This window comes from Punica granatum, chromosome 3 (genome assembly GCF_007655135.1).
Source record: "Punica granatum isolate Tunisia-2019 chromosome 3, ASM765513v2, whole genome shotgun sequence".
NCBI classification, from domain to species: Eukaryota; Viridiplantae; Streptophyta; class Magnoliopsida; order Myrtales; family Lythraceae; genus Punica; species Punica granatum.
Genome location: NC_045129.1, coordinates 11,783,262 through 11,810,795, shown reverse-complemented (window position 1 = coordinate 11,810,795; position 27,534 = coordinate 11,783,262). Strand labels below are relative to the sequence as shown.

General features: G+C 41.9%; 1 protein-coding gene and 1 pseudogene across 1 annotated transcript; one reads left to right on the top strand and one right to left on the bottom strand.

Moving 5' to 3' along the window:
* The first annotated feature begins 412 nt into the window (after positions 1 to 412).
* On the top strand, positions 413 to 2,824 carry LOC116200271 (lipase-like PAD4). Its single transcript, XM_031531104.1, has 2 exons — positions 413 to 1,239; positions 1,359 to 2,824. Exons 1-2 carry the CDS (start codon positions 529 to 531, stop codon positions 2,148 to 2,150), a joined length of 1,503 nt encoding a protein of 500 aa, XP_031386964.1. The 5' UTR covers positions 413 to 528; the 3' UTR covers positions 2,151 to 2,824.
* On the bottom strand, positions 2,254 to 16,911 carry LOC116200383 (annotated as a pseudogene).
* Positions 16,912 to 27,534: the final 10,623 nt, after the last annotated feature.

The window sequence follows — 27,534 nt, the reverse complement described above, 5'->3', positions numbered from 1 at the left end:
CCCCACCCCCCCCCCCCCCCCCCCCCCCCCCTACAGAGAGACGTCTCTCGGCCAAGAAGCACCAACCGCGCCTGCTGCGTGGCAGTTGTAGGCCCCAGCTACTATCTTCTTTCTTTAAAATAAATAAATAAAAGTATATGGGTTCGGATCGGAGACTTGCAATGGAGCGTTCTTTATTTTTGAAGTTTGTCTCTGTTTGATATGTCGCCTATATTACAATGTAAGAGTCAGTTAGGAGACAAGGGAGAGACAAAATAGATCGAAGTCACATCCCAATATCAAGCCTATTATTCCTATTCAAAGTACTTTCATTTTGAGATTTAAGACCGCCAAATGCGTAACTGTAAGACAACTCGATAAATCTCTATGCCTGCCTAACCCCGCAGTCAATGCTTTTGGTCCCTTAAAACTGCAAGGTGCCATCATAAGAATCTGCAAACTATAAGCAGAAACCTCAGAACTCGAAAGAATATTGATAGAGTCGATTTTACTTATCCCGTTTGGGTGCATTTGCAGATAGACCAACTAATGCAGCAAAGCAAGTCACTGGTGATTACAGGCCATTCTGTCGGAGCAACAACAGCCTTCCTCACGGTCCTTTGGCTCCTCTGTCGCCTCAAATCCACCTTCTCTTCCCCCCCTGTCCTCTGCATCACCTTCGGCTCTCCTTTACTCGGGAACGAGTCCCTCACCAATGCCATTCTTCGGGAGAGATGGGGAGGGCGATTCTGCCACATCGTGTCGAATTACGACATCATGCCAAGGCTGCTCTTCGCCCCATTACTCTCTGTCACCCATCAACTCCATTTCCTGCTGCAGTTCTGGCACTTGTCCATGGCCTCCCAAACGTCCCAATGTCCAGTTCTTGCATTGACTGAACAGGACATAAACGGATTCTTCGGAACCATCTTGTCCAGTGTAGAAGTGACTGCGAGGACAGAGGAAGGCTCAGGATCGGGAATGAAGTCCTTCTGGCCTTTCGGGAGTTACTTGTTCTGTTCGGAAGAGGGAGCCATATGTATGGATAATGCAACCTGTGTTGCTAAGATGCTGCATTTGATGCTGCTGTCGGGTTCTCCAAGTCGCAGTATCGAGGACCATCTCCGGTATGGAAACTATGTCAGCAAGCTGAGTTTTCAGTTTCTGACGAGGAGAAATTTTATGACAAGGGAGATATCCGAGTCGAACTACGAAGCGAGTGTTTCTTTGGCATTGCAATCCTCGGGAACGCATGGACAGGTACTGATTTACAGGTGTTTATCGGATATTATGTATCCAAATGCTCTCATTATGTGGTGTTTGTGAAATATTAACGTCCCGAGGTAGTTCTCTAATCTTCTTCTTGGGTCGTCAAACAGGAACCGGTTTCAACATTGGCTAAAGATTGTCTGATGACTGCTAGGAGGGTCGGTCGAGCACCGAACATCAACAGCGCTAACTTAGCCATTCGACTTTCCAAGATCGTGCCCTTCAGGGCAGAAATAGAATGGTACAAGGCTTGCTGTGACAAGTCGGACGACCAAATGGGTTACTATGATTCTTTCAAGAGGAGAGGAGCCTCGAAGAGAGAATCGCGAGTCAACATGAATCGGATCAAGCTGGGGTCATTCTGGGATGATGTGATTCACATGTTGGAGAGGAATGAGTTGCCGCACGATTTCCACCGACGGGCCAAATGGATAAACGCTTTTCTATCCTATAGGCTCCTTGTCGAGCCACTGGACATAGCCGAGTATTATCGCTTGGGCCTTCACCACAGGAAAGGCCATTACCTTATGCACGGAAGGGAAAGGAGGTTCGAGATTTCCGACCGGTGGTGGAGGGAGAGAGAGGGTGCAAATAAGCAAGAAACCCATAAGAGGAGCAAGTTCGCGAGCCTGACTCAGGATTCATGCTTCTGGGCCAGAGTCGAAGAAGCTTGGGATTGGTTAGATGATGTTAGAAGCGAGACCGACCATGGGAAATTGGAATTTCTCTTGCAAAGGATTCGAAACTTCGAAATGTATGCAGCGAAGCTGATCGAGACCAAAGAGGTGTCTGAAGATGTCATTGCCAAGAACTCAACCTACAGTCTATGCATCGAAAAATGGCGTACATTGCAATCAAGTCTTCGACAAGAACATCAAGATACCTCTTTGGCTCTCAATTAACTCCAGCAAGTATCGAAGGTTCAACTACGAACATCTGCACTTTTAGGGTACATGATAAAGTGGACGAACTTCTACTGCACTACAATATGATGGTGAATTCTGATAAGATGAAACTGATTAATTTGGATAATGAATGCAACTATATACATATCATGTATGCTTTATCATAAAAACAGATCGCGATGCATAGCAAAATTCTTAAAAGTAAGCTAGTTTAATTTCCTAAAATTGCTCCTCGTATGGAGTATCAATGTTCCTAACAGGTCCCTTGAACCATCTTCGAGCATCAAAAACCCACCAAATCATTATCAAGCCCAAGGCCACACCCAGAGCCACAGGTGCATAATTGAATGTGTCCAACCTAATCGGGTACAGCGTCGGCAAAAGGAACACGCAACATGTGTAGCATATCCAAAGGAAAGCAACCAGGCAGACTGGCCTGCTCGCCATGCCCAGGTAGAATGGGCCGGGATTAAAGTTCTGCTCAGGCATGACCATCCTCGCATATATAGGGACCGCGTAACCACCAACCCAGCCAATCGTACATATTGAAGTTATGGCTGTGAAGACCACATCGATTTTCAGGATGGGAAGGCCGAGAAGAATGCAGATGGCTGCACAAAGCCACACAGCATTTGAGGGGACTTTGTGCTTTGGGTGAATCTTTCTCCATATGGATGAAAATGGGATGCCTCTATCTCTTGATAGAGCATATACCAATCAGTGCATGAACCAAATGTAAGTAGAATGTGTCAATAAAAGAACAAAAGCGTAGTATATTAGGTTCAACAGCACAAACAGAAAAAAGCAAACTGTCATCTTCTTTTTGGCTAGTCCGATACGAAAGAGAGAAAGGAAACTAACTTTGGTAGTTGAGAAAAAGTTCAGGCTGTGGAAACCAATATTTAGAGGATGAAAACATTTCACCGATGAAAGGAAGTACAGTAATCAGAAGTAACCATAACAAAGGCGCATCTATAGGTCAGGAAGAGCCACCCATCTTTTTATTAGTCTTAAAAGCCGATTTAATGATCGACACTTGGCTCTTATCATCCTAGACATTTCTATAGTATATGCAAACGTTGAATTTCTCACTAGAAGAAAAAAGGAAGGTTCAACTACATACAACTCGAGCAGCACTTGTAGTGATCGAGAGCCCGCCAAAGAAGAATGAGCCCCAGATGATGAATAGCAGAATGATTGCCCCAGTCCCACTGTGATACCTCCCATAAAATGCATCATAGAGGATTTGAGCGGGAACAAATGCTCCAGCAGTCTCATTCATTGGGTCGTATAGATAGTTGAAATCCTGGAACGTCGAGATGAAAAAAATATATTAGACAATTCATTTTCAATATCCGGGCAAACAACTATCTGAGGTATAGGATCATGTACCTGGATACTGAAAGTGAGGGCTAAGATGTAAGCCCACCCGAACATGGAAATGATCCCAATGCTTGAGAGGATAGCAATCGGACCATTCTTATCAGCGCCCTTAGTTTCTTCAGTTAGATGTGCTGCCGCATCATATCCATACAGCGAGTACTGACTGACAAGGAAAGCAAGAAGTACTGCATAGGTTTTGCTCGATATACCAGTCGTCTCAGGTGACATCTCGAAATGAGTTTACACAAATGAAGCCAATTGTGTTGTTAATGCCACGAGTGGGAGCATTATAACTATGACCATCCCACCAATAACCTAAATAAGAAGAGTACAAGCTGGTAAATAAATGATAATGAGGAGATTATTGGCTAGGTCAAGTGTAAATCATTTTATGCCGACTTAGCCAGAACAGATGATTCTTAAGGGTCTCATCATAGCAAATATACTGACTTAAAGGCAAAGGATTGTCCTTATTGTTGAAGTAGATCACAAGAATAAATGCAATTCAATTACCTGCCACCATATCGAGATTATGTCGATGAAGGCAATCACCTCTAGCGCGAATGTGTTGAGAACAGCCCATATTAAAGTGAGGCCTATGTACATGCACAGGAAAAGCCACTTTGGGGCAAAGTAACCTCCGTCCTTATTGGTCCCAGTCCATAGTAGAATGATGCTCTGAAGTGACTGTGACCTGCATATGCCTTTGATTATGGACTGGGGTGAAGACATAGAGAAGAGATCTTAACAATGTTCGAGATAAAAATGAACAAGGCTAAGGAACTACCTGAGTTCCAATCCCGGCAATGAGCCCTATGGTCTCGAGCCAAGCACAGCACCACGAAGCAAATGGTCCCCATTTGGGGCCAGCGAGATGAGCAGCCCAGAAGTAAAGAGAGCCTGTAGTCTGCGTTCCATTCAACAGAGAGATTACGTCATTTATCTCACATGGGAGAAAATCTTACCGTTCTCAACTTTAACGGTAAAAAGATGTTGGACCTTTACAGAGGCCACGAAAAATTCAGAAGTTCCACTTCGTTTGCCGACTTTCCGACAAAGCAATGTTCATTTCGTTATTGTGGAAAAGTTCAATTGCTCTATACTGGATTCGTTCGTCATTTGAGGGATACTTGTTCGACATTTTATTAATGTCCAGTCTGATTCTATCTTTCCCCTTCAACGAAGAACCGATAATGAGAATAAAGAAAACATTCGGGATGCATGCCTATTGCTAAAACAATTAGTCCATACCAAAAATATCATCAGTAGCTTAACACAAACATCTTACTTATCAAAAAATTAAACAGTGAACTATCGGTGTTACAGAAGGAAGTGACTACGACGTTTTATGCGGAACATAATGTAACTGGAAGAGGAGGAGAAGCTGCAAACCGGGAAAGAGGAGCAGATCTCAGCCATCGCAATCCCGACAAACCACGTGAAGAAAGTCACAACAACCCATCCCCACACAACACTCGCAGGCCCCGCATATCTGAGGCTCGAACCATAGAGAGGAGTGATCCCCGTGAAGAGAGTCATGGTCGAGAACGATATCGCCAGCGTCTTGAAGAGAGTCTGCAATCCATAATCAAACGAAACTGGACTAAGACGGCGAACAAGAAGACCGAACCGAAGAAGGACCCATTAGAGCAAGATATTACCATCTCTCTCCTGAGCTCCTGCTTGTAGCCGAGCTCATTGAGCCGCTTCTCCCCCTAATCCATCTCCCGAATTCCGGCCCCCTCGACGACTTCCTTCGACCCCTTCAGATCAAAATACCACCTTTCCTCTGAAATCAAACTCACCAAGAGGTCAAATCACAAAACTGTTGCCTGGGCTCCTGCCCCCCACAAGATTAAACCAGAGAAAAAATGGGAATGGAATTCAATCAAAGCTCCATGAATGCAAGAAGCAGTTGCCGGCGCCCACCAATTTCCTCCATTGGCAGACAAATGAGGCGGAGCTTGCAACTTGGCTCGTCATTCGATTAGCAAGCGGAACACGCCAAGCAGAAGCTCCATCGAGTGAGCGGAGAAACGGGGGAGAGTGCCGTGAGAGAGAGGGAGAGAGTACGTAATGGGGTGAGAGACTGTTGCGTACTCAGTGCGGGTATGGATCTATCTATCTATATATAGAAACAAATTAACAAATGCTCGCAATGCTACTAATTTTCTAAAAGTAGATATTAGAGATATTATAAACAAGATAGGAAAAGTCTCGTCTAATAACGAAGTCAGATCTCATCAATGAGACTATCTGTGTTCATTTATTCTATTTTTTCATATTAGACTTATTGATTTTCTCTGCAATCGAAAAACTAAAAATTAACATTAACTAGATATATATTAGAGTTAATCTATATAAACAATAACGACTATCTTATATAACAAATAATGATTAATCGTGAGGATTTTTAATTTATTTATTTATTTTATTTTTGAAAATTTCGTGGTTGTTTTGGATTTGGGAATTAGTAGGAAGACTTGGTTATTGTATTTGATGTCTAGAGTTGCCGATATTTGTGGGAAAGTGGTTAGAGATTTTTATTTTTTTTTAATGCTTGGATTTAAAAGGATGGGAAACATTTGATTTGTTTACTGTATGTTAAAACTTAAGGAAATTATCTGGCGGGGGTAACAAAATCAAACTCTCCCTTAATAATAATAGAATATATATATATATATAATATTCATGTATAAAATTAAATATGAAAAGTACTAATTCAGTTCTTTTATAAAAGATGATCAAGAATTTAAATTAACTATTTAAATGAGAAAAATCTTAAAATATTATTTTTAAACATTCAAATATTTCATAGACAATATTAAAGCATTAAAACCACTAACTCGATGGACTCATAGACAATACTGCAAGGTCTAAGACAATCCAAAAAGCACTCGAATAGATGTAACTTTGATCTTACAAAAGAAAACATCTTGTAAACACAAAAGCAAAGAGCATCATCTTACCGTCTATATTGTTCTCCACTCCGACTAGGAAACTGGCCAATACGGCAATTGCATAATAATATGAAGCAACGAACAAACTTGGCTAGTGGACAACAGTCAACAACTTACGGAAAAAAAAGAAGATGCATACGTATATTTAGCTAATTTTTTACATGTAATTCCTTCTCTCTTTTTTTTTTTGGCATTTTCGGATAAGAAAATGACTTTACCCATAAATAGCAGGGGCAATCTTCCCCGGAGGATTCGGAGCTGCAAGTGCAAGCTCCTCCCATCGAGTGCTCAGTTACCCCTTCTTCAATCTCAGGAACTGGGACATGGACCTCTGGTGCCTTCAAGGATGTCTTGACCTGAAAATTTAAAAGAAAAGGAATTTAATTTGATCAGAGGTACTTGGACATGCATGGATCCTAAAGATACACCTCAAGCGAGAGTTATCAATTCGATGGAGATTATCAAAAACTAGCAGTGAAAAAGGTACTGATACTGAATTAAGTTCTAAATAAAAGCATATCTGATCACATTCTCGTTCTTTGAATAATCAAGATGAAAATAACAGTCACATTCCAAAATAGTAACAAAATATGCATATATGTGATATATACATATATTTAAATTTGTGTCCACATACTATCTTTGTAAAAATAATTATTTAAAAATCTAATGTTAAATTTGTCAGCACCCCATTTCGGTCCATCAGCTCTAGAGGGACAAAATCTTCATTTTTCCAATTTATTACCTTTTCTTAAAAAAATAATAATAAATTATAATTTGTGTCCGCATACTATGTGATAACAGTCACATTCCAAAATAGTAACAAAATATGCATATATGTGATATATACATATATTTAAATTTGTGTCCACATACTATCTTTGTAAAAATAATTATTTAAAAATCTAATGTTAAATTTGTCAGCACCCCATTTCGGTCCATCGGCTCCAAGGGGGCAAAATCTTCATTTTTCCAATTTATTACCTTTTCTAAAAAAAATAATAATAAATTATTATGATAATAATAATAATAATAATAATAAATAAATAAATATTATTAATTTTAAAAAAATTAATTATTAGTCTTCGGGCAGGCCGGGCAGCGCTCACCGGCTGCCCGCGATCCCCGCCGGCCCGGAGAACCCCCAAATCGCGGTTTTCCGAGATTTTCTCCATATCGGCTGAAATCTTAACGGAAACGGGGAAGAAATTGCAATTAAATAAACAGAAATGGAATTCGGATCGGGAGGAACAAGACCCATTGAGAGAAATCGAAAAATTGGCTCTCGTTTCGGGAATTTGGAGATCAGAGATTTTGGGAACTCTCGCCGGAAAACACGACTTTTCCCCTCGATTCCGGCCGTTTCGACCCCGGCGAAGTCCAGATCGGACACCGCGCAACCCAAGCAGTGCCCAGAGCCATATCCTGCGTCCATTCCGGCCATCGCGGCGTCCAAGGGCGAGAACCGCTGCCCCCCGATCCCGACCGCCCTTGGCTAACGGGCCTCGGCCCAGTTCGTTTTTTCGCAGGTCCAGCCCAGAAGTTCGGCCCATTTCGGCCCAACATCCCCAGTCCGGTCCAGCGCTCTTCCGGGCGGTTTCTCCTTCGGGCGGGCTAGCCCGATCCGATCCGATCCGATTCATCCGGCGATTTTTTTTATTTTTACAGAGAAGCCCCTCAACCTTCCGGACTAGGTAAATTCTCGATTTAATGGCATGATTATGACTCCTTTCCTGAATATTATTGCTAGCTTGATGGATATAATGTGAAATGTGTTCTTCGGTCGCGTGGGAGATCGGATTTGTCCCGAACTCGATTTTACGAACTTTCTATTTTGTCACATTTCAGTCCAGAGGACGTATTTTATTTTTTTAAGATCTGCCCCGAATTTCAAAATTATTTTCAATCAAGCCCCGATCATTTTATTATTTTCCAACCAGTCCTTGGATTTTTCAGAATTTTTCCAAGAATCCCAAAGAACTTTTTAAATTGTTTCAGTTTAGTCCCGGGACCATTTTTCACCCTTTTCAGACCTGCCTCGAATTTCAAAAATTCTTTTCAATAAAGTCCCAGTCATTTTACTATTTCCGAATCAGCCTTGGAATTCTTAGAATTTTTCAAGAATCCCTAGGAACTTTTCAAGTTGTTTCAGTTTAGTCCTGGGGCCTTTTTATTGTTTTCAGATCAGTCTCGATTTTCAAATTCATTTCAAATAAGTCCTAGGACATTTTCAGTAAATTTTTTACACAGTCCCCATTTTTAGAATTTTCAGATCAGTCCCAATTTTTTAGAATTTTCGAATCAGTCCCTAATTTTTTCAGAATTTTCAAATCAAACCCTGCTCTTTTAAAATCGTTCAATTCAGTCCCCTAGACATTTTCTAAAAATATCCGACCCTTTTCTACTTGGATCACCCACCGACAATGTATGTGCCCCATTTAAATATTTCATTTTTGTAATTATATACAATGTGACCATGTCGGAAATTAGAGTTTATCGGGCGGTCAACTAATGGCTAGCTCGACAACTCGAAATTCGTAGATTAAAGCATTCGGTAAATTTCTAATTAACCTAAGATTCTACATACGGGATAATCGGGACGTTAAATTTGGTTAAGTTAAATCACTTGACTTCTTTAAATGAATTGCACGAATTGATTAATAATTTGTAATGACGTCGACAGTTCAAGAACTGTTAGTCATGTTCTTTTAAAAATTCACAATTTCAAGAGCACCGAGATGCGTACCACGTAATCTTGATTTTTCATGCACACACATATTTCTCAATTCAAGCGCATGACTATCAGTTCTTGTCCTGCTGTCATCCTAGCGTAGGTTTGTGTTTAGAATGGGTCAAAACAAGGGAAAACAGATTAATCACAAACTCGGCTTAATTAAACACGGGCAAATAGTCGAGCAAAGGGTTAGGTTTCGGGTTTTAGTGAAAATACTCTTAATCTGTAAAAGCCATATTGTCACGATACAGAATAATCTAAAAACAACCCACACATTCGAGACTTGACTATGGACATTACGTCTGTCGGGTCCGTTAAAATAATGTCGGATGCTACATACCCTATCTATCACCCCTTTTGTTTGTTTTAAGGTAGGATTTGTATGTCAAGATACCTCGGTTAATAATCAGTTAATTCACGTAAATTCGGCGATAACAAAACCCCATTGACTGCTTATTTGAGCTTGCTTCTTACATCTTTTGCGCTTGATTGTTATGCGGATCGAGCCCGATCCTTTAGGACTCAATTCACAATGGGTCCAACGCCCATAACCGTCGATCACGGGGTCCAATACCCCCATACACCGAGTACGCATTTAATTTAATTTTCGGTCTTTTCCAAAACTGTATGGTAAGCATGAGTGAAATCATGGCCGAATGCGAACCGACCGGGATTTAGTCATTATAGCTTGTCTTTTATTTATTTGAGAAAACAATGTAAGGTTTTATATTATACATATATTCATGTAAAATCCCGGTCGGAGAGTGGACGATCAGAGTGTTTCTTCGAATTTACGGTGTCAAAACGCATAAGATGAGCGGAACTTAATTAAGCGGTAATTAAATTAAAATGGCAAGCCTAGACAAGCTAGAGTACCGAAAGGGCGTGTGGGATATAGGCCCACACGTAATAGAATCCCCGAATTCGAAATTTTTGGTTCCGTACAAACCATTGCCTTAGCATCTTAGGTGTACCCCGTACCCCTAGACCTGGGTAACTTGCCGGCCCTCGACTTTCGGGTCGTAAAATGACAAGTGGCGACTCCTTCTCACGTGCGTCCGTCGCGCGTCCCCGGGAAGGTGGACACTCCCAAGCCGCGCTACATATAGGCACGCGCATGCGTGCCCCGACAAGACGAAATTCGGGTGCGCACAGCTTGGCGACTTCACTAGGGATCACTTAGAGGGTTTGGGCTCGTTCTTGCTTGCTTTGTTTGTTTGTTTATTTACCGCTTTCAGTAATTTCCCGCTCATCTGCTTTATGCACTTTTATTTCTCGCACGCACATTGCATATTATACTAGATTCAGGTACCTACGGGTCGCGTACCACGACCGATTTTAGGAAACACATGTTAGATAGGGGTTCCGAGTAAGGGTACGTCGCACGGTTGGACCGTCGATTAGGCCCCCAAAGATCCCCGCCCGATTTCAAGGAATTGACACCCTTGAGTCGGGAGCCCTCATCCTTACGTAGCACGGCCTCTGTAGTACTAAAACCATGCATTTTGCAGGAGCTCCATGCCATTCTCCAACCCGGCTTCGACGAATAGTCCATCGAGTCGGCCTGCGTGCCACTTGAGTCTTTTCTGTTTCAAGAGCGATGTACCTTGTAATTTGTACTAAGCCGTTGGCATTTACGTTCTTCGCACACATGCATCATCTGTTTTTCAAAATTAGGGTGTCATTAATATGGACAAGTCCTAAGTCAGTCTTCCTTTCGTCTTGGTAAGAGACGCCTTGCTTGGCCTCTTGCTCGTACCTCGACAATGTCCGTCAACACACGAGGGTCCCACCCGGTCTCCACAAACAAAGACCGGCACATCTGCTAGAACATCCCCCACTTCAGGCACAGCTACTATAGTCGACCTCACCAATAACATGATCGATCACCTTTGCCGATAAGCTGCTGAGAAAGATGAAGAACTAGTCGGCCAACCACAACCTCAGAGGGAGCTCGCTCAAACTCCGAGTGTGGTGGAAGACTGGCTTATGGCTTTATTTTACAAAATTTACATTGTACTTTGATCGTTTTGAGTCGATGTGAATGGCGGCATTAGTTTTGAAAAACTCACACATCGCATGTATTCTACTCATTTACTGTTTTGCATAACAGCTAACGTCCCATCATGCAAGTGAGTGAAGACTTCTTCACAGGTAGACCAATCACGACTTTCACGGCAAGGCAAGCCGTGACCCGAGGGCCGATCTACCTTCCTTGGCAAAGCTACTTTCTCACTAACCCCGCGCAACCAAGCGTCATCGCGTGATCAAGAGCACACGTCTCTTCGCGCAACTGAGCACATCCACCAGCACAACCGAGTGCTTCCTTCCACGTCGTGCAAGCATGCCTCCACCTTACCCATGCATATCCCTCCGGCGCGCTCGCACGACGCCTACCAGGCTAGTTCGATCCCCTGCGCCCTTACGTTGAAATTGCGAACATAGTTTGCTCCTTCATCGTTTCCCTTTTCCTATTGCAGGAAATAACAGACAAGAAGGCAATTTGAATTCTAAAATCGAGACAGGAAACACTTCTCTACTACCTCCTCGGACTCCAAACACTGATGACCGACCTTCCCTCCACGAAAGATCACAGGCGACAGCTCCAACGAACATAGCATGTCCCAGCCCACTCACTTGCTACCGGGGCAACACACACTCTCCTTCAAATGCTCTTTTATATTTATTCGCATTTGCCGACAAGCTCTCGGCATAAACGAACCATTCAAGGGGCACTTGAACCGTCCCAAAGACGCCCTATTGATTCTGTTGGATCTGATCGACTCGCCTATCCTCTTGGGACCTGGCTCCTCGAGCCTTCCCTAGGACGGCTGCGCATGCCAACCCGCAATCGGGGAAAGTACAACTATGCGGTTCCCAGTTACAGTCTAACTGATCCAGCGTGGCGATGACCGGACTCCCGGAATTGAATGTCCCCCACGCGCGGCATCCCATGGGTCGCGCCCTGGATGAGGGAACTTCCCATGGGTCCACCTTACATTTCTTACCACATATTTCACCGTATAATCCCCTAATACATCATCTTCTTTGTCATCCTTCACAGGGGCACGCCGACTACAAGCAAAGAGCGATACACGGGTTCACACTTCCACGAGAACTCCTATCGGGTCTCTCTCCCTATACTTCGACAGGAAAGAGGCTTGATGCGGAAGTACCCCCTTTTTTAACGAAACCGAAGACAAAAACGACTGAATGATCCACATGCTGTCAATTTAACCATCTCAGTCGATAGCAAGCAAGGCCCCCGAAGCAAAACACGTATGCCGACTTCGAGAGCACCTATCCTCATAGGGGCACCCTCCACGGGAGCGACAAGACACGGTCAGAAACGGCGTCCGATGCACGAAGACCGGGGCATCCGCGTTCAACACTCGTGCCGGGGCAACCTCGGTCACCTGCACCCAGGGCAAATCTTATTATTCTTCTTAGATGATAGGGGAAATCATTTGTAAAGTTTGCAAGGACGAGCAACACGAAGTTCGGCTTCCGAATATCCAAGAGCCAAACCTCCATAAAAGGCCGGCCCTCACGAAATAGGGCAAGGCACACCAAAGCGACCACGCAATGCAAAGTCAAGGAGTTTCCAACAAATACACGGGGAACAAAACAAATCCCAGATGCAAAAAAAAAAAAACAGAGCGAAAAGAAGCCGGAAAAACCCGCCAATGAAGAGAGAGAGAAAAGGCGCGGGAAAAACCCGCCTATGAACAAAACAAAGCACCGCCGAGATATAATACTCTGGCGCCGTCAATTCGAAGAAGAAATCAACAAACCCCGACAAAAAGGGGAGCAGCAGACGCAACTCCTCGATGGAGACAGAACACAACGCACTCGGAGGTCGAATCCTTCGAACCCTTCGCCCTTGCAAACTCGAGAGACAAAAGAGTCGAGCCCGCTAGGTCGAAAACCCCTTTTCGGGGCGGCCTAGGCAAAAGTTAGGGCACAAGATAGGCACGACCGGAAACCCCTTGTGGGAGGCCGTGGCAAAAGGAGAGTTCATCCCCTTTAGATTGAGAGGTACGGCCCCGAGGCGGGTGACCGTAGCAAAAGGAGATTAAAACGAGAGATGAGCAAAACAGTCACTCTGGGCCTCCGCACACTGCGTGGACTAGGGATCCCCAAGAGAAATGACCAAGTTATCTACTCCAACACAATCCCTGATCAACTCCCTAATGCTGCTCAGCCGTTTTAGGCGGTTTCTTCCCCAAGCGCAGTGCACAAGCAAGCACGCCATTCGTGCACTTCGCAATAGCCTACAGGACAAGAAATCGAAAGAAAAGGGGGGTACATCTCGTGGCAGGCGTGAACTCGTATATCCTTTTAGCTTGGGGGAGCATGTTCCCTAAGCTTTCTCTTTTTTCTTTTCTCTTTGTCAATCGCATAACTCCAAACGGGTCACAGCCACCCTCCAATCGGCTATCACAAAGCCAAAACCCCAAACATTCCTTTCCGGAAGTCTAGTCAAAACCCTTTGGAAATGACTAGACCAAGTCTGACCAAATTTGAACAGAAATCCCAATGCGGGTTACAAACGCAGCCGCCCTACGGTGCCCTGACGAGAAGGGTCCTAGGTTGACGGGCACGTCGAACAACCAATAGAGCCGTTGGGGCATCATTGAGAACGTCTCGATATGCCCATGCATGGCGGGCAGAAGCCCCGGGGAACCTCATATCGAGGCTTTCGAGAACGGGATCCCATTCGCATCGCCAATACAAAAACTCTCCATGGGATTGCTCGGGCGATCCGAATCTGAAGAGTATGAGTCGCAAAATTCCCTTACGCTTGTGCTTACACATCGCTAGTAACTCACCCGTGACTTACTGATGATAACAAGATCACAGGTACTACAAGCCGCAAGAGCTACGGCGGACTCTGATTTTCGACCCCTTGGGATACGTAGGCACTCCACTCCAAAGCTCGAGTCCCTCATCATACGACCGGGGCATCCCCAGTGAGCTACAATCGGCTCTGCGGCAGGGCCGGCATCCGGCAGAGCAACAAGCAACCATCCCAACGGCGTGGCCGGCTTCAGGCAGATCAATACCCAACCACCGTTACAATAGGGCCAGATTCCACCAAGTTGCACGAATTCTTCAACAGCGATGCCGACATTCGGTAGATCAGCGCCTTTGGGACAGCATCAGCCCTGCACACTCAGCGCACACCGTCATCCGCACGACTAATGGAGAGTCACGCTCACCTTTAAGGGTGAACCACTCACAGCTCTCACTCTTCACCGAGACAAGATGGGTCACAGTCCCGAGCGCCGAGTCAATCCACAGCAGCGCTACCTTGCGCCAGCATTTACAAGCAAAGGGGGCATCCCTAGTGAACAAAACAACCGAACCATCCCCGCCAAGCAGGCGATGCGGTACATACGTTTATCCAACTCCCTCCCATGAATCCAAAACCAGAGAGAACAAGTGGCTATGGGGAAAGACGCCAGGACGGTCGCCGAGATCAGATGGAGTGCTTCTTATGGTCTTTGGCTGCATCCTCTATCCGAGCACACAACCAAAAAGGGGCATCCTCAGCGAGGCAGCCGCCTCAGCACGAGACTGGTCATCGACAAATCAAGGACCCCGGGGCTACGCACAACACTGTCATCAAACAAGCACCTCGGTCACACGACGATTCGCAAGCCATAATCACCACTGCATCACCCTAGCGTGATCTTGGCTTAGTGTCAAGCGAACTGTCCTTTCAGCGCCAAGCGCTATTCCTTAACACTGATCTTTGCTCCTGCACTCCATGCACTTCGCTACCACCATCACACAATGCATGGGCTCATAAACCCGTGTCTTTACTTTTTTCGCACCGCACGGGCCCATAAACTCGTGTCTTTACTTTTCATACATCGCACATGCCCATAAACATGTATCTTATTTTCTCTCGCATCGCACGGGCCCATAAACCTGTGTCTTTACTTTTCCCTGCACCGCACGGGCCCATAAACTCGTGTCTTTACTTTTTCCTGCACCGCACGGGCCCATAAACCCGTGTCTTTATTTTTCATGTACTGCACGGGCCCATAAACCCGTATCTTTACTTTTCCTGCATCGCACGGGCCCATAAACCTGTGTCTTATTTTCCTGCACCGTACGGGCCCATAAACCCGTGTCTTTAATTTTCATGCATCGCACGAGCCCATAAACCTGTGTCTTATTTTCTCGCATCGCACGGGCCCATAAACTCTTTTCTTTACTTTTCATGCATCGCAAGGGTCCATAAACCCCGTGTCTTTACTTTTCATGCATCGTACGGGCCCATAAACTCGTGTCTTTACTTTTTCCTGCACCGCATGGGCCCATAAACTCGTGTCTTTACTTTCCTTGCACTGCACGGGCCCATAAACCCGTGTCTTTACTTTTCCTGCATCGCACGGGCCCATAAACCTATGTCTTATTTTCTCGCACTGCACGGGCCCATAAACCCGTGTCTTTAATTTTCATGCATCGCACGGGCCCATAAACCTGTGTCTTACTTTTTTCGCACCGCACGGGCCCATAAACCTGTGTCTTATTTTCTCGCATCGCACGGACCCATAAACCTGTGTCTTTACTTTTTCCTACACCGCACGGGCCCATAAACCCGTGTCTTTACTTTTCCCTGCATCGCACGGGCCCATAAACCCGTGTCTTTACTTTTCATGCACCGCACGGACCCATAAACCCGTGTCTTTAATTTTCATGCGTCGCACAGGCCCATAAACCTGTGTCTTATTTTCTCGCACCGCACGGGCCCATAAACCTGTTTCTTTACTTTTCATGCATCGCACGGGCCCATAAACCCCGTGTCTTTACTTTTCATGCATCGCATGGGCCCATAAACCCCGTGTATTTACTTTTCATGCATCGCACGAGCCCATAAACCCGTGTCTTTACTTTTTCCTGCACCGCACGGGCCCATAAACTCGTGTCTTTACTTCCCCTGCACCGCACGGGCCCATAAACCCGTGTCTTTACCTTTCACGCATCACACGGGCTCATAAACCCGTGTCTTTACTTTTCCTGCACCGCACGGGCTCATAAACCCGTGTCTTTACCTTTTACACATCGCACGGGCTCATAAACCCGTGTCTTTACTTTTCCTGCACTCCACGGGCCCATAAACCCGTGTCTTTACTTTTCCCGCACTGCACGGGCCCATAAACCCGTGTCCTCACTTTCCTTACATCATACGGGCCCATAAACCTGTGCATTTACTTTCCATAAACCCGCGACTTATTGCTTTGAATTTGATTCCCCTCCTCCTATTCACTGATTCCGACATCTGTTCAATAGATTTAGGTACATATGCTTAATTTCTTCCCACGCATCCAAAGCTGAGGAACCAGCGGCCATCGGAAGAGAGGTCGAAGCAATCGCCGGAACCAAAAAGGGTTGTTTCTCATAATCTTTGGCTACATCCTCTAATCGAGCATTCAACCAAAGACGGACAAGCTGTCAGCACCCCATTTCAGTCCATCGGCTCCAAGGGGGTAAAATCTTCATTTTTCCAATTTATTACCTTTTTCTAAAAATAAATAAATAAATATTATTAATTTTTTTAAAAAATAATTATTAGTCTTCGGGCAGGCCGGGCAGCGCTCACCGGCTGCCCGCGATCCCCGCCGGCTCGAAGAACCCCCAAATCGCGATTTTCCGCGATTTTCTCCATATCGGCTGAAATCTTACGGAAACGGGGAAGAAATTGCAATTAAATAAACAAAAATGGAATTCGGATGGGGAGGAACAAGACCCATTGAGAGAAATCGAAAAATTGGCTCTCGTTTCGGGGAATTTGGAGATCGGAGATTTCGGGAGCTCTCGCCGGAAAACGCGACTTTTCCCCTCGATTCCGGCCGTTTCGATCCCGGCGAAGTCCAGATCGGACACCGCGCAACCCAAGCGGTGCCGAGAGCCATCTCCCGCGTCCATTCCGGCCCTCATCGCGGCGTCCAGGGGCGAGAACCGCCGCCCGCAGCACCGTCGCCGCCACTGCCCCCCGATCCCGACCGCCCTTGGCTAACGGGCCTCGGCCCAGTTCGTTTTTTCGCAGGTCCAGCCCAAAAGCTCGACCCATTCCGGCCCAACATCCCCAGTCCGATCCAGCGCTCTTCCGGGCGATTTCTCCTTCGGGCGGGCTAGCCCGATCCGATCCGACCCAATTCGTCCGACGATTTTTTTTATTTTTATAGAAAAGCCCCTCAACTTTCCGAACTAGGTAAATTCTCGACTTACTGGCATGATTAGGACTCCTTTCCTGAATATTATTGCTTGCTTGATGGATATAATGTGAAATGAGTGTTCTTGGGTTGCGTGGGTGATCGAATTTGTCTCGAAATCGATTTTACGAACTTTCTATTTTGTCACATTTCAGTCCAGATGACGTATTTTATTTTTTTAAGATCTGCCCCGAATTTTAAAATTATTTTCAATCAAGCCCCGATCATTTTATTATTTTCCAATCAGTCCATGGATTTTTCAAAATTTTTCCAAGAATCCCAAAGAACTTTTTAAATTGTTTCAGTTTAGTCCCGAGACCATTTTTCACCCTTTTCAGACCTGTCCCGAATTTCAAAAATTCTTTTCAATAAAGTCCCAGTCATTTTACTATTTTCCAATCAGCCCTGGAATCCCTAGAATTTTTCAAGAATCCCTAGGAACATTTCAAGTTGTTTCAGTTTAGTCCTGGGGCCTTTTTATTGTTTTCAGGTCAGTCTCGATTTTCAAATTCATTTCAAATAAGTCCTAGGACATTTTCAGTAAATTTTTTACACAGTCCCCATTTTTTAGAATCTTCAGATCAGTCCCTAATTTTTTAGAATTTTCGAATCAGTCCCCAATTTTTCAGAATTTTCAAATCAATCCCTGCTCTTTTAAAATCGTTCAATTCAGTCCCTGGACATTTCCTAAAAATATCCGACCCTTTTCTACTTGGATCACCCACCGACAATGTATGTGCCCCATTTAAATATTTCATTTTTGTAATTATATACAATGTGACCATGTCGGAAATTAGAGTTTATTAGGCGGTCAACTAATGGCTAGCTCGACAACTCGAAATTCGTAGATTAAAGCATTCGGTAAATTTCTAATTAACCTAATATTCTACATACGGGATAATCGGGACGTTAAATTTGGCTAAGTTAAATCACTTGACTTCTTTAAATGAATTGCACGAATTGATTAATAATTTGTAATCGCGTCGACAATTCAAGAACTGTTAGTCATGTCCTTTTAAAAATTCACAATTTCAAGAGCACCGAGATGCGTACCACGTAATCTTGATTTTTCATGCACACACATATTTCCCAATTCAAGGGCATGACTACCGGTTCTTGTCCTGCCGTCATCCTAGCGTCGGTTTGTGTTTAGAATGAGTCAAAACACGGGAAAACAGATTAATCACAAACTTGGCTTAATTAAACACGGGCAAATAGTCGAGCAAAGGGTTAGGTTTCGGGTTTTAGGTGAAAATACTCTTAATCTGTAAAAGCCATATTGTCACGATACAGAATAATCTAAAAACAACCAACACATTCGATACTTGACTATGGACATCACGTCTGTCGGGTCCGTTAAAATAATGTCGGATGCTACATACCCTATCTATCACCCCTTTTGTTTGTTTTAAGGTAGGATTTGTATGTCAAGATACATCGATTAATAATCAGTTAATTCACGTAAACTCGGCGATAACAAAACCCCATTGATTGTTTATTTGAGCTTGCTTGTTACATCTTTTGCACTTGATTGTTATGCGGATCAAGCCCGATTCTTTAGGACTCGATTCACACTGGGTCCAACGCCCATAACCGTCGATCACGGGGTCCAATACTCCCATACATCGAGTGCGCATTTAATTTGATTTTCGGTCTTTTCCAAAACTGTACGGTGAGCATGAGTGAAATCATGGCCGAATGCGAACCGACCGGGATTTAGTCATTATAGCTTGTCTTTTATTTATTTGAGAGAACAATGTAAGGTTTTATATTATACATATATTCATGTAAAATCCCGGTCGGAGAATGGACGGTCAGAGTGTTTCTTCGAATTTACGGTGTCAAAACGCATAAGATGAGCGGAACTTAATTACGCGGTAATTAAATTAAAATGGCAAGCCTAGACAAGTTAGAGTACCGAAAGGGCGTGTGGGATATAGGCCCACACGTAATAGAACCCCCGAATTCGAAATTTTTGGTTCCGTACAGACCATTGCCTTAGCATCTTAGGTGTACCCCGTACCCCTAGACCTGGGTAACTTGCCGGCCCTTGACCTTCGGGTCGTAAAATGGCAAGTGGTGACTCCTTCTCACGTGCGTCCGTCCCGCGTCCCCGGGAAGGTGGACACTCCCAAGCCGCGTTGCATTTAGGCGCGCGCATGCGTGCCCCGACGAGACGAAATTCGGGTGCGCACAAAATTCATTTAATATGTGATGTACAAATTCTACTTTACTATTTATATATTATGGATGTTGGAACATATCATTGAATAAAAACTCAACAATCACAGTATATGATTGATGAAGGAGCTCAGGATATGGTCCTTTTGGTGCGCAAACTAATGATAAACGTGATTTTCTTTTAGAGCATTTTCTTCTTTCGGTTTCCCGTTGCTGATTAAGTAAATAAACTGAAGTCTCCCTGTAGAAAATCCATCAGCATTTCATCCGTGAGGTGCAGTGCATTTGGCAGAGTCGGTGACTCTCAGGGTCCCGAACAGTGAGTTTTGGACTCCATGAATTCTCAATGATTAAACATAGCTTTGAACCGTGTCGAAGATGACAAACTATTTCTACTCTTTTTTATATAATGCAGGTCGGGCAAGAGAGGCTGCATGTGGGGAGCAATCATCGCTTAGTTCACGAAGCAGAAAATTTCAATAGGGCAATATCCTTGCCTTGGTTTCAACTTGGAATTAGAGAAACATATATGAAGAAAGCAACCATGGAAAGATTCCCGAACCGAAAACTTTCAACTGCTTATCTTTCTCCTTTCAGGTAAGAAACATACATAATAGAAGTAATACAAGTTTATAATTATATACCGAAATCATCTATCGACAAAACCATCAATGAGGTATTAATATATAATTCACATTGGTGTTACGAATATAAACTTGTGCAGTGTGTACCTCTCTAATTCCTGAATACTAATAGCATCAATAATTTACAATTCATGACACTGAGACACTTGGGCATATTGTGGCTTGTAAAGTTAAACTACTACATAAAACACAGACCCAGAGGTATGCTGAACCGAGGGTGGAGCAAGTTTGTTAGAGAGAACCTTCTACGAGGAGGAGATGCGTGCGGGGAAGGTCCTGCAGACAATATAACCGCCGCGAAAGCTTAGTTAGAACTGCAGCGAAAGAGCTTCTCTGCTATAGTACCGTCTATCAGCAATCGCAACGATTAGCTCTCCAGTCAAGCCCTACATGAGAAAGGGACTTTAATTACCATTATGACTTTACGTCGTCCCTAGGGCAGAAACCTAACACATATACTATGAACAAAGTAGATTTATCATTTTCTAAACCTTGAGCAGATCCATTTCTTCGAGCACAGTCGACTTGGGGTCAACAACTGAAAGACTTGGCTCCACTCTTTTTGGATATTTTAAGAAGAACGGGCCGGATCGCATCATTATGATTCCACAACCACAGTGCTGAAACCTAGCACATGGAGAACCACATCTCGAGTTCATAAAATCATCGAGTACCAGTTTGATAGACCACAACCCAATGCCCGCACCGGACAAATCCAAGTCGTCCTTCTTATCCCGAAATTTTCTATAAAAGCCCTTGACATAGATATGGACAAGCCACCTGCCTTCCTTGCACTGGGTCACTACCAACAAGGACATCTTTATCTTGTGCCTTTTGGCTCGGGGGCCTAGAAAGGCATTGAGTGAACCGACAATATATTTGATAAGTGAGAGGAGCACTCAGAAAATTCGAAATAGACACACAATCTTTTTTTTTCTTTTTTTTTAAATTAAAGACTCATAAGTTTAATACGAGAAAATAATAAACTAAATGATAAAAATTAAATCTAAAATTTCGTGACTTCTAAAAAAGAATATGTATCATTGCACTATATTCCTTTTTCAATGGAATCTTAGACATTCAATAGAGATATCCCTAGCTAGGTGATGTTCATGTCATTGAAACTATATGATGGTCGTCTCAAAGTCTTTATCTCTAAAGGCCCGGTCCGCCCCTCACGATAAGCAATGAGTCCATCCAAACCCCTTTTACCCGCAAGTTCAGGAAGGACTTTCCCACTCTGTTTAGTATTTCAATCAAATTTTTAAAATTTTAACTCTAACATTAACTCTACTCACTACACAACAAAAATCAACAACACAATTATTACTTTTTCCTTTTTTTTCAATTTTTTTAACCAGTCAATTCAATTTTTAATACTAAATTCTCTTAACTATCAATTACTTTTTCAACAATACAGTCATTACTTTCTCTCAACTATTTATTATTTTTTTACACTTTTTCTCATAATTCAACAACACAATTATTACAATCCAATTAAAATCAAAACTCAACTCTACTTAACTCTAAAATCAAACACACCACGAATATCTGTGATACCAGAGACTGCCTATTTCGCATGGTTGAGATTGAAGTTCGGCCCACGAATATGATCGTACCAGGTTTTTTTCTTTTCTTTTTTAAGTTTCCGTGGATGAAAATATATATATATTTTTATGGTCACAAGGTGTAGTCAATTGCATTTCTCGTGCTAATCATCGATGGGGTCTTAATCAATTTATGAATTGATTAAATATTGCAAGTACAGCATTTCTGGACCACTTATTTAACCCATGTTAACTTTTGATATACTTCTTCAGGTCCTAACTCGATTTTAATTCTAGTAAATTGATCGGTACCTATAATTGATGAAAACATAAACGGCCTCCTCTTTTTTTCCCCCTCGGGTGGTGGTTTTGGGGTTGGAGGTCCCTTGACCGTCGCACAGCTGAAAGCAATTGGTCTATTATAATCTCCACTTCCCATCATTTATTCGAAGAAATACATGTTATATTAAAAAAAGTATATATTAACAAGCCATGATCACATATATTAAAAAACGCATAATTGATGCATAAATCACGTGAAATCATGCAATCAAAAAAGTGAGGATCAGTACGTATGATAGCATTAATTCTTTGGAAACATAATCTAAGTTCCATGTTTAATTTTAGATACGAAAGCCCCTCCGATATCCGTTATGTTGGAATGCCACTCTCTTTTTCTGTTCTTATCTCCTCAATATAGGCTCAAAATATTACTATAGCGGCCAGTTTATGCAGTGGAAGATATAATTTCCGCGAGCTAGCGATGGTGATTGGCAGTTTTAATTCTCGAGCACAATGAGTTGAGTACAGTGCTGCGATAATATTCTCCATGAATAGTAAGGTTTTACTTCTATGAGACTTATGTTGTAACAATTTTAAAATTGTTATAGAAAAATTCGATTAGTCGAAATACAATGAAATTCACCTAATGAAAATTGATCATTTTTTTAATTAATTGGTTTATCGATACTCCAAAAACGCTCATTAACTATCTTTTCAGCCTCATCCCTAACTTAATTACAATGAAATTCAGCTGCTCTCACAAGTGGGAGAGTTGCTTGATAAGGTTTGATCTAAATAAGTACCTGAAGTAAGTTGCAAATTTGTAATCCTCAAGTAATTTATTTAGTGAAGAGGCACTAACAGTGTAAGTAAATAGAACTCGAAGTAATAAAAATTATCGAGAGCATCCGTTTTTGCGCGGATTTTGTACAAAACATTAAATATACCGTGCTTATAAATTTGATTACATAATCACAAACAATAATACATTGAATCACGTATAGATAGCTTATTTGGAAAATTTTTGAAATTATTCTTACTGAAGTAACTTATTAAAAATTCAATGTAATGATCGATTATATGTGAGAAAGAGAGAAATTCTATGGTAATCATAAAAAATTGGTGATATGGTACACTTAAGTATTTTATTAAAAATTGAAGTAGAATTTCATTACCGTTCATGTAATTTCTTAACAATGTAAATAGAGAGATTTGTTTAGATTCATATAAATTACTTCAAATGTAAGTAATTTACTGAAAATTTAAGTAATTTACCCAAGAAATTTCTCAAAGTACGCGAATTTACATGAAATACGTATAATTTACTTAACATTGAATTCTTTTACTACAACTTTCAATAATTTATTTGGATGAATTGTGCGATTACTTTATTGTACCTTAGATCTTCCCGAGAAAGGGTGAGGGATAGACGAGAACGTGCATGGCAGTGAGAGTGGTGGAAACACGTGGAGAAAATATTAAATGAGACTAATGCATTAATGTGAGATGTGCAAATTCCAATCAAATAATGAGAAACATATTTTAAAAAATAGGGGTTGTAGGCTTCAACAGGACAATGTGACATGTTCTTAATGCAGACTTATACACTACATTGTATGTATTAGTCTCATATGATATTTTATCAGACATGCTGGGATGAAAATGAAAATGTTTCCGTGAGAGAGATTTTCCTATTTTCTTTTACATATTTGTCCTCGTAGCTGAACCATTTACCATGGTTAAAGTGAATTCCCTTTAATTTTATAGCTGAATCCCTTTAATTTTTCACACTATTACAGATATGAAAATAATGGAAAAAATTGGACTTAATTGTCAACTGCTCCTATAAGAAAAAATTTGAATACATATTCGAACCATATTTATTAAACTATGCATTTAATTAAATTATTTAAAGTTGTAGTAATGTAACACAATATTAAGTAAATTACATGTGTTTCAAGTAAGTGGCATCTATTTTGAAAAATCAGTAAATTATTTACATTTGAAGTAAATTACATGAGCTTCGAATAATTTTACTTATACTATTAGTAAATCACATGAAATTTGAGGAATTTAAAATTTTTCATGAATATCTGATTGTAGCCTACCGCTACCTTTAGTGATTGCACTATAGAATTTTCCCAAACTATTCCTTTCTCTTTCTTTGGGTGCATATGTAGGTGATTGTGTTTCATTTAATTTCCTAAATTTATTTAAGAGTCATTCTCATAATTTGGGCGAGGGAAGCCTTATCTTTATCATGGGATAGATAGCTATAGATGGATGAGTTAGCTTTGACTTTTTGGTGTACCTAAAAACTCATAAGATATTATCTAGTCATCCTCACTTGTTCTTATGCATCCATCAATCAATCAATTAAAATAGGGTTAATTGCGCCAAAAATCACGAATTTTCACGTTTTTTTAAACCTAACATGAATTTCGTTTTTTCCCATAAAAATGCATAATCCGTCCACAAATCCATCCATTTCAGTGACATGGCACGGTAATGGCGAAGGACATGGCAAACAGAATACTCGGTGGCAATTGACGAATCTTTGATATATAGTTGCAACAAAATCAGGAAATTTCGCTGTTTTTTAAAATCTAGTATGAAATTATGTTTTTGTTCCAAATATATCATCCAACGTGGGTCTATATGGTTGTGGATGTATTTATTAGATGAATTGGTTAATTGAATGAATTGGGATATGTATCTTGTAATGGCGTATGTATTTGGGGAAGGCATATGTAATCGATTGAATATTTTGGAATGAAAGAGTTGTTATTCGTTTCTTTCGTGTTTTGGTTTGAAAAAATGGAGGGGCAAAAGTACAATTATATTTCTAACTTGATAGCCTGATCTCATGAACACAAAATCATAATTTGTAATGGATATGATATTATATATTGCCATTCTAATAGGGAAAATATTAAACAATGATAATCACCGCCCAAAAAAAAACATCTCCATACGTTTTAATTAAAAGTATATGAAATCATCACCTAAAACGCATATTCAGTTCAGCATGAAATAACTATTCCCAGAATAATAACCTTAAACAACAAATAAGGACCACAGTCAAACCCCGAGTCATAATGTATATCTAAAATGTACACCGGGCTTATAAGCGATTAAACACGTCTCCAATCCAAAAACTTGAATTAATAAGTAGTGAAACTCAAATCTCATATAAACCATATTATCTTTCTTTCTCTAATCAATGTGGGACAAATTCATTTTACTTCTCAATACTCGTCCTCATGTGGCAATGTGTGGCCCTTTCATCTTGCCTACATACGTCATGTGCCCTTAAACACCTGCTCTCAATAACTAATCACGAGGCGGGCTTCCTCTGTTGTGCTCAGGTGAGAGGAAATAACATGAGCGCATTTTTTACTGCTTTTGATGTTGGATTAGAGTGGTGTGAGTCTACGTGTGTGCACAAAAGCATAGCTCCCTCCAATTCTATGTAAAAGTTTCATTGGATCTATAAGTGTACAGAAGTTGGATCCGCACATAATGTGTCCTCTACCGATTCTCGTAGGAGGAGTCGTCACAGACCTATTTGAGATCGTTGAAGCCTTGGGCCTGTAAGTTGCCCAAGTCTAGGTTGTATACAAGATACTACCACCTAAGTTCATTAAAGTCATGGTATCAAGGAATTTCGAGTTCGGGGATTCTATTACTATCGAATTTTCTCGATCGCTCAAGAATTGGTACTCGACCTACTTGCGTTTGTTAAATTTTCATTAATTGTCGAGTTATTAGGTCGCAATCCCCGCCCTCACATGTATCTTGAAATTCGTGAAATGGATCGAATCAATTTAATTGGATTGGGCATATGAGATGGACTCACCCATTATTTGGGCCTTCAATGGGCCCACTTCCTATCCATCTTACATGACCGAGCCAATTCGATTGATCCAACCCTTGTGTACTCTCCGATCCACATTGACTAACCTCGGGATTATTTCCTATGATCGGGTTGACCGAAGTCAACGGAAGTTGTTCTTGGGCCTATAATATCGAAACTAGTACACACGATCATGATCTTACTCTTATTTACCATAATATTCAATCGAGGTTTGATTACCGAAATTATCTCAAGATGGGCTTTCCATTTAGATCAAAATTTTCACTTTTCCTCATTTTTATTTTTTGAAAGAGAAGAGGGAAGCCCAACGAGCCCAAAAGGGCCTTGGAAGGTTCACGGGCCTCGCCCATCGATCCGACCCGAGGAGCTTCTCGGGTTGAGGCGAGACGGTGCGGGTCAACCACCCTCTCTTCCGGGTTGGTTCGGTTTTTTTAAGTTCGGTTCTCTCCTCAGTTTTCATGCATCGATGGTTCGGACTCAAAGCCGCAACATAAATAAACCGTTTTTAGTTCTTTTGAACCGTCTTTAAGTGGATTAGCCGGTTCATATGAGTCCGGTTCTTACAAACATCTAATACAACTCTAGAGACCTACTTACAAGATAAAACCAACATAAACTCCAAATCTCATCAAATCTTTATTCAAATATATCAAAAACGCCAAATAGCTTAAGAACATGCTAAGAACACCATGAATATCATGAATTTTTCATCCAACACAATCTAACAATGTAAGCTCCTTGGAATTAATCAATCTTGACTTCCTAGCATGAATCTAATACGATCTAACTCATGAATCGACGAAACGAACTCCCCTAACCCCATTTTTAGTTTCGGCCGAGTATAGAGAGAGAGGGGACCCGAGCCTACTCTTGATCGTTTTCATGCCAAATCGTTGGTTTCTAGTTTGATTCCAAACAAACAAGTTTGATTTTAGGATTTTTGAGTTGAAATTAGGTAGTTTCGAGCATAGAGATTCGAACAATCAAGTAAGAACATCATCAAGCACTCATCAAACAAGAGAGTTCCTAAGCATGACTCTGAGTTCAAGAAGTTTTACCTTCCTAAGTATTCCTAGGGGATTTTCAACCCCCCTTAGTTTTACCTCCCTAGAGACGGACATTTCCTTCCTTAATCCGTCCATACGTTAGAGATGTCAACATACACAGTTTTTCTCGTCTATTAGGGATGAAACAGTAGACGGATCAGTCCCTATTTAAATAGAGACGGAATATGGATGAAATTTTTTTGTCTCTAAAATCTCTCGAAATTCGAATTTTTTTATTGTTTTCTATTTTTAAAAAATATGAATAATTGGGACAACTACCAGGAGGCCAGTGCTAGCCTAGCTGAGTGAGCCCCCGGCACACAGGAGCACCCTGTGCTCACACCTCCACTTTGTGTTGGGCGAGACTCGATCTTGAACCTCCGCGATGGCACACGCGCTATACTCTAACATCTGTCTTCTTTTTACAATTAAATATATATATAGTGTAAATTGGAGTATTATATTTTTAGATTGATATCCAATTTTTTCTTAATCAATT

Excerpts from the sequence above, each read along its gene's own strand:
- LOC116200271 (XM_031531104.1), top strand. The coding sequence starts at position 529 with ATGCAGCAAAGCAAGTCACTGGTGATTACAGGCCATTCTGTCGGAGCA. Across the intron at positions 1,240-1,358 it reads CCTCGGGAACGCATGGACAG|GAACCGGTTTCAACATTGGC; the intron begins GTACTGATTTAC and ends GTCGTCAAACAG.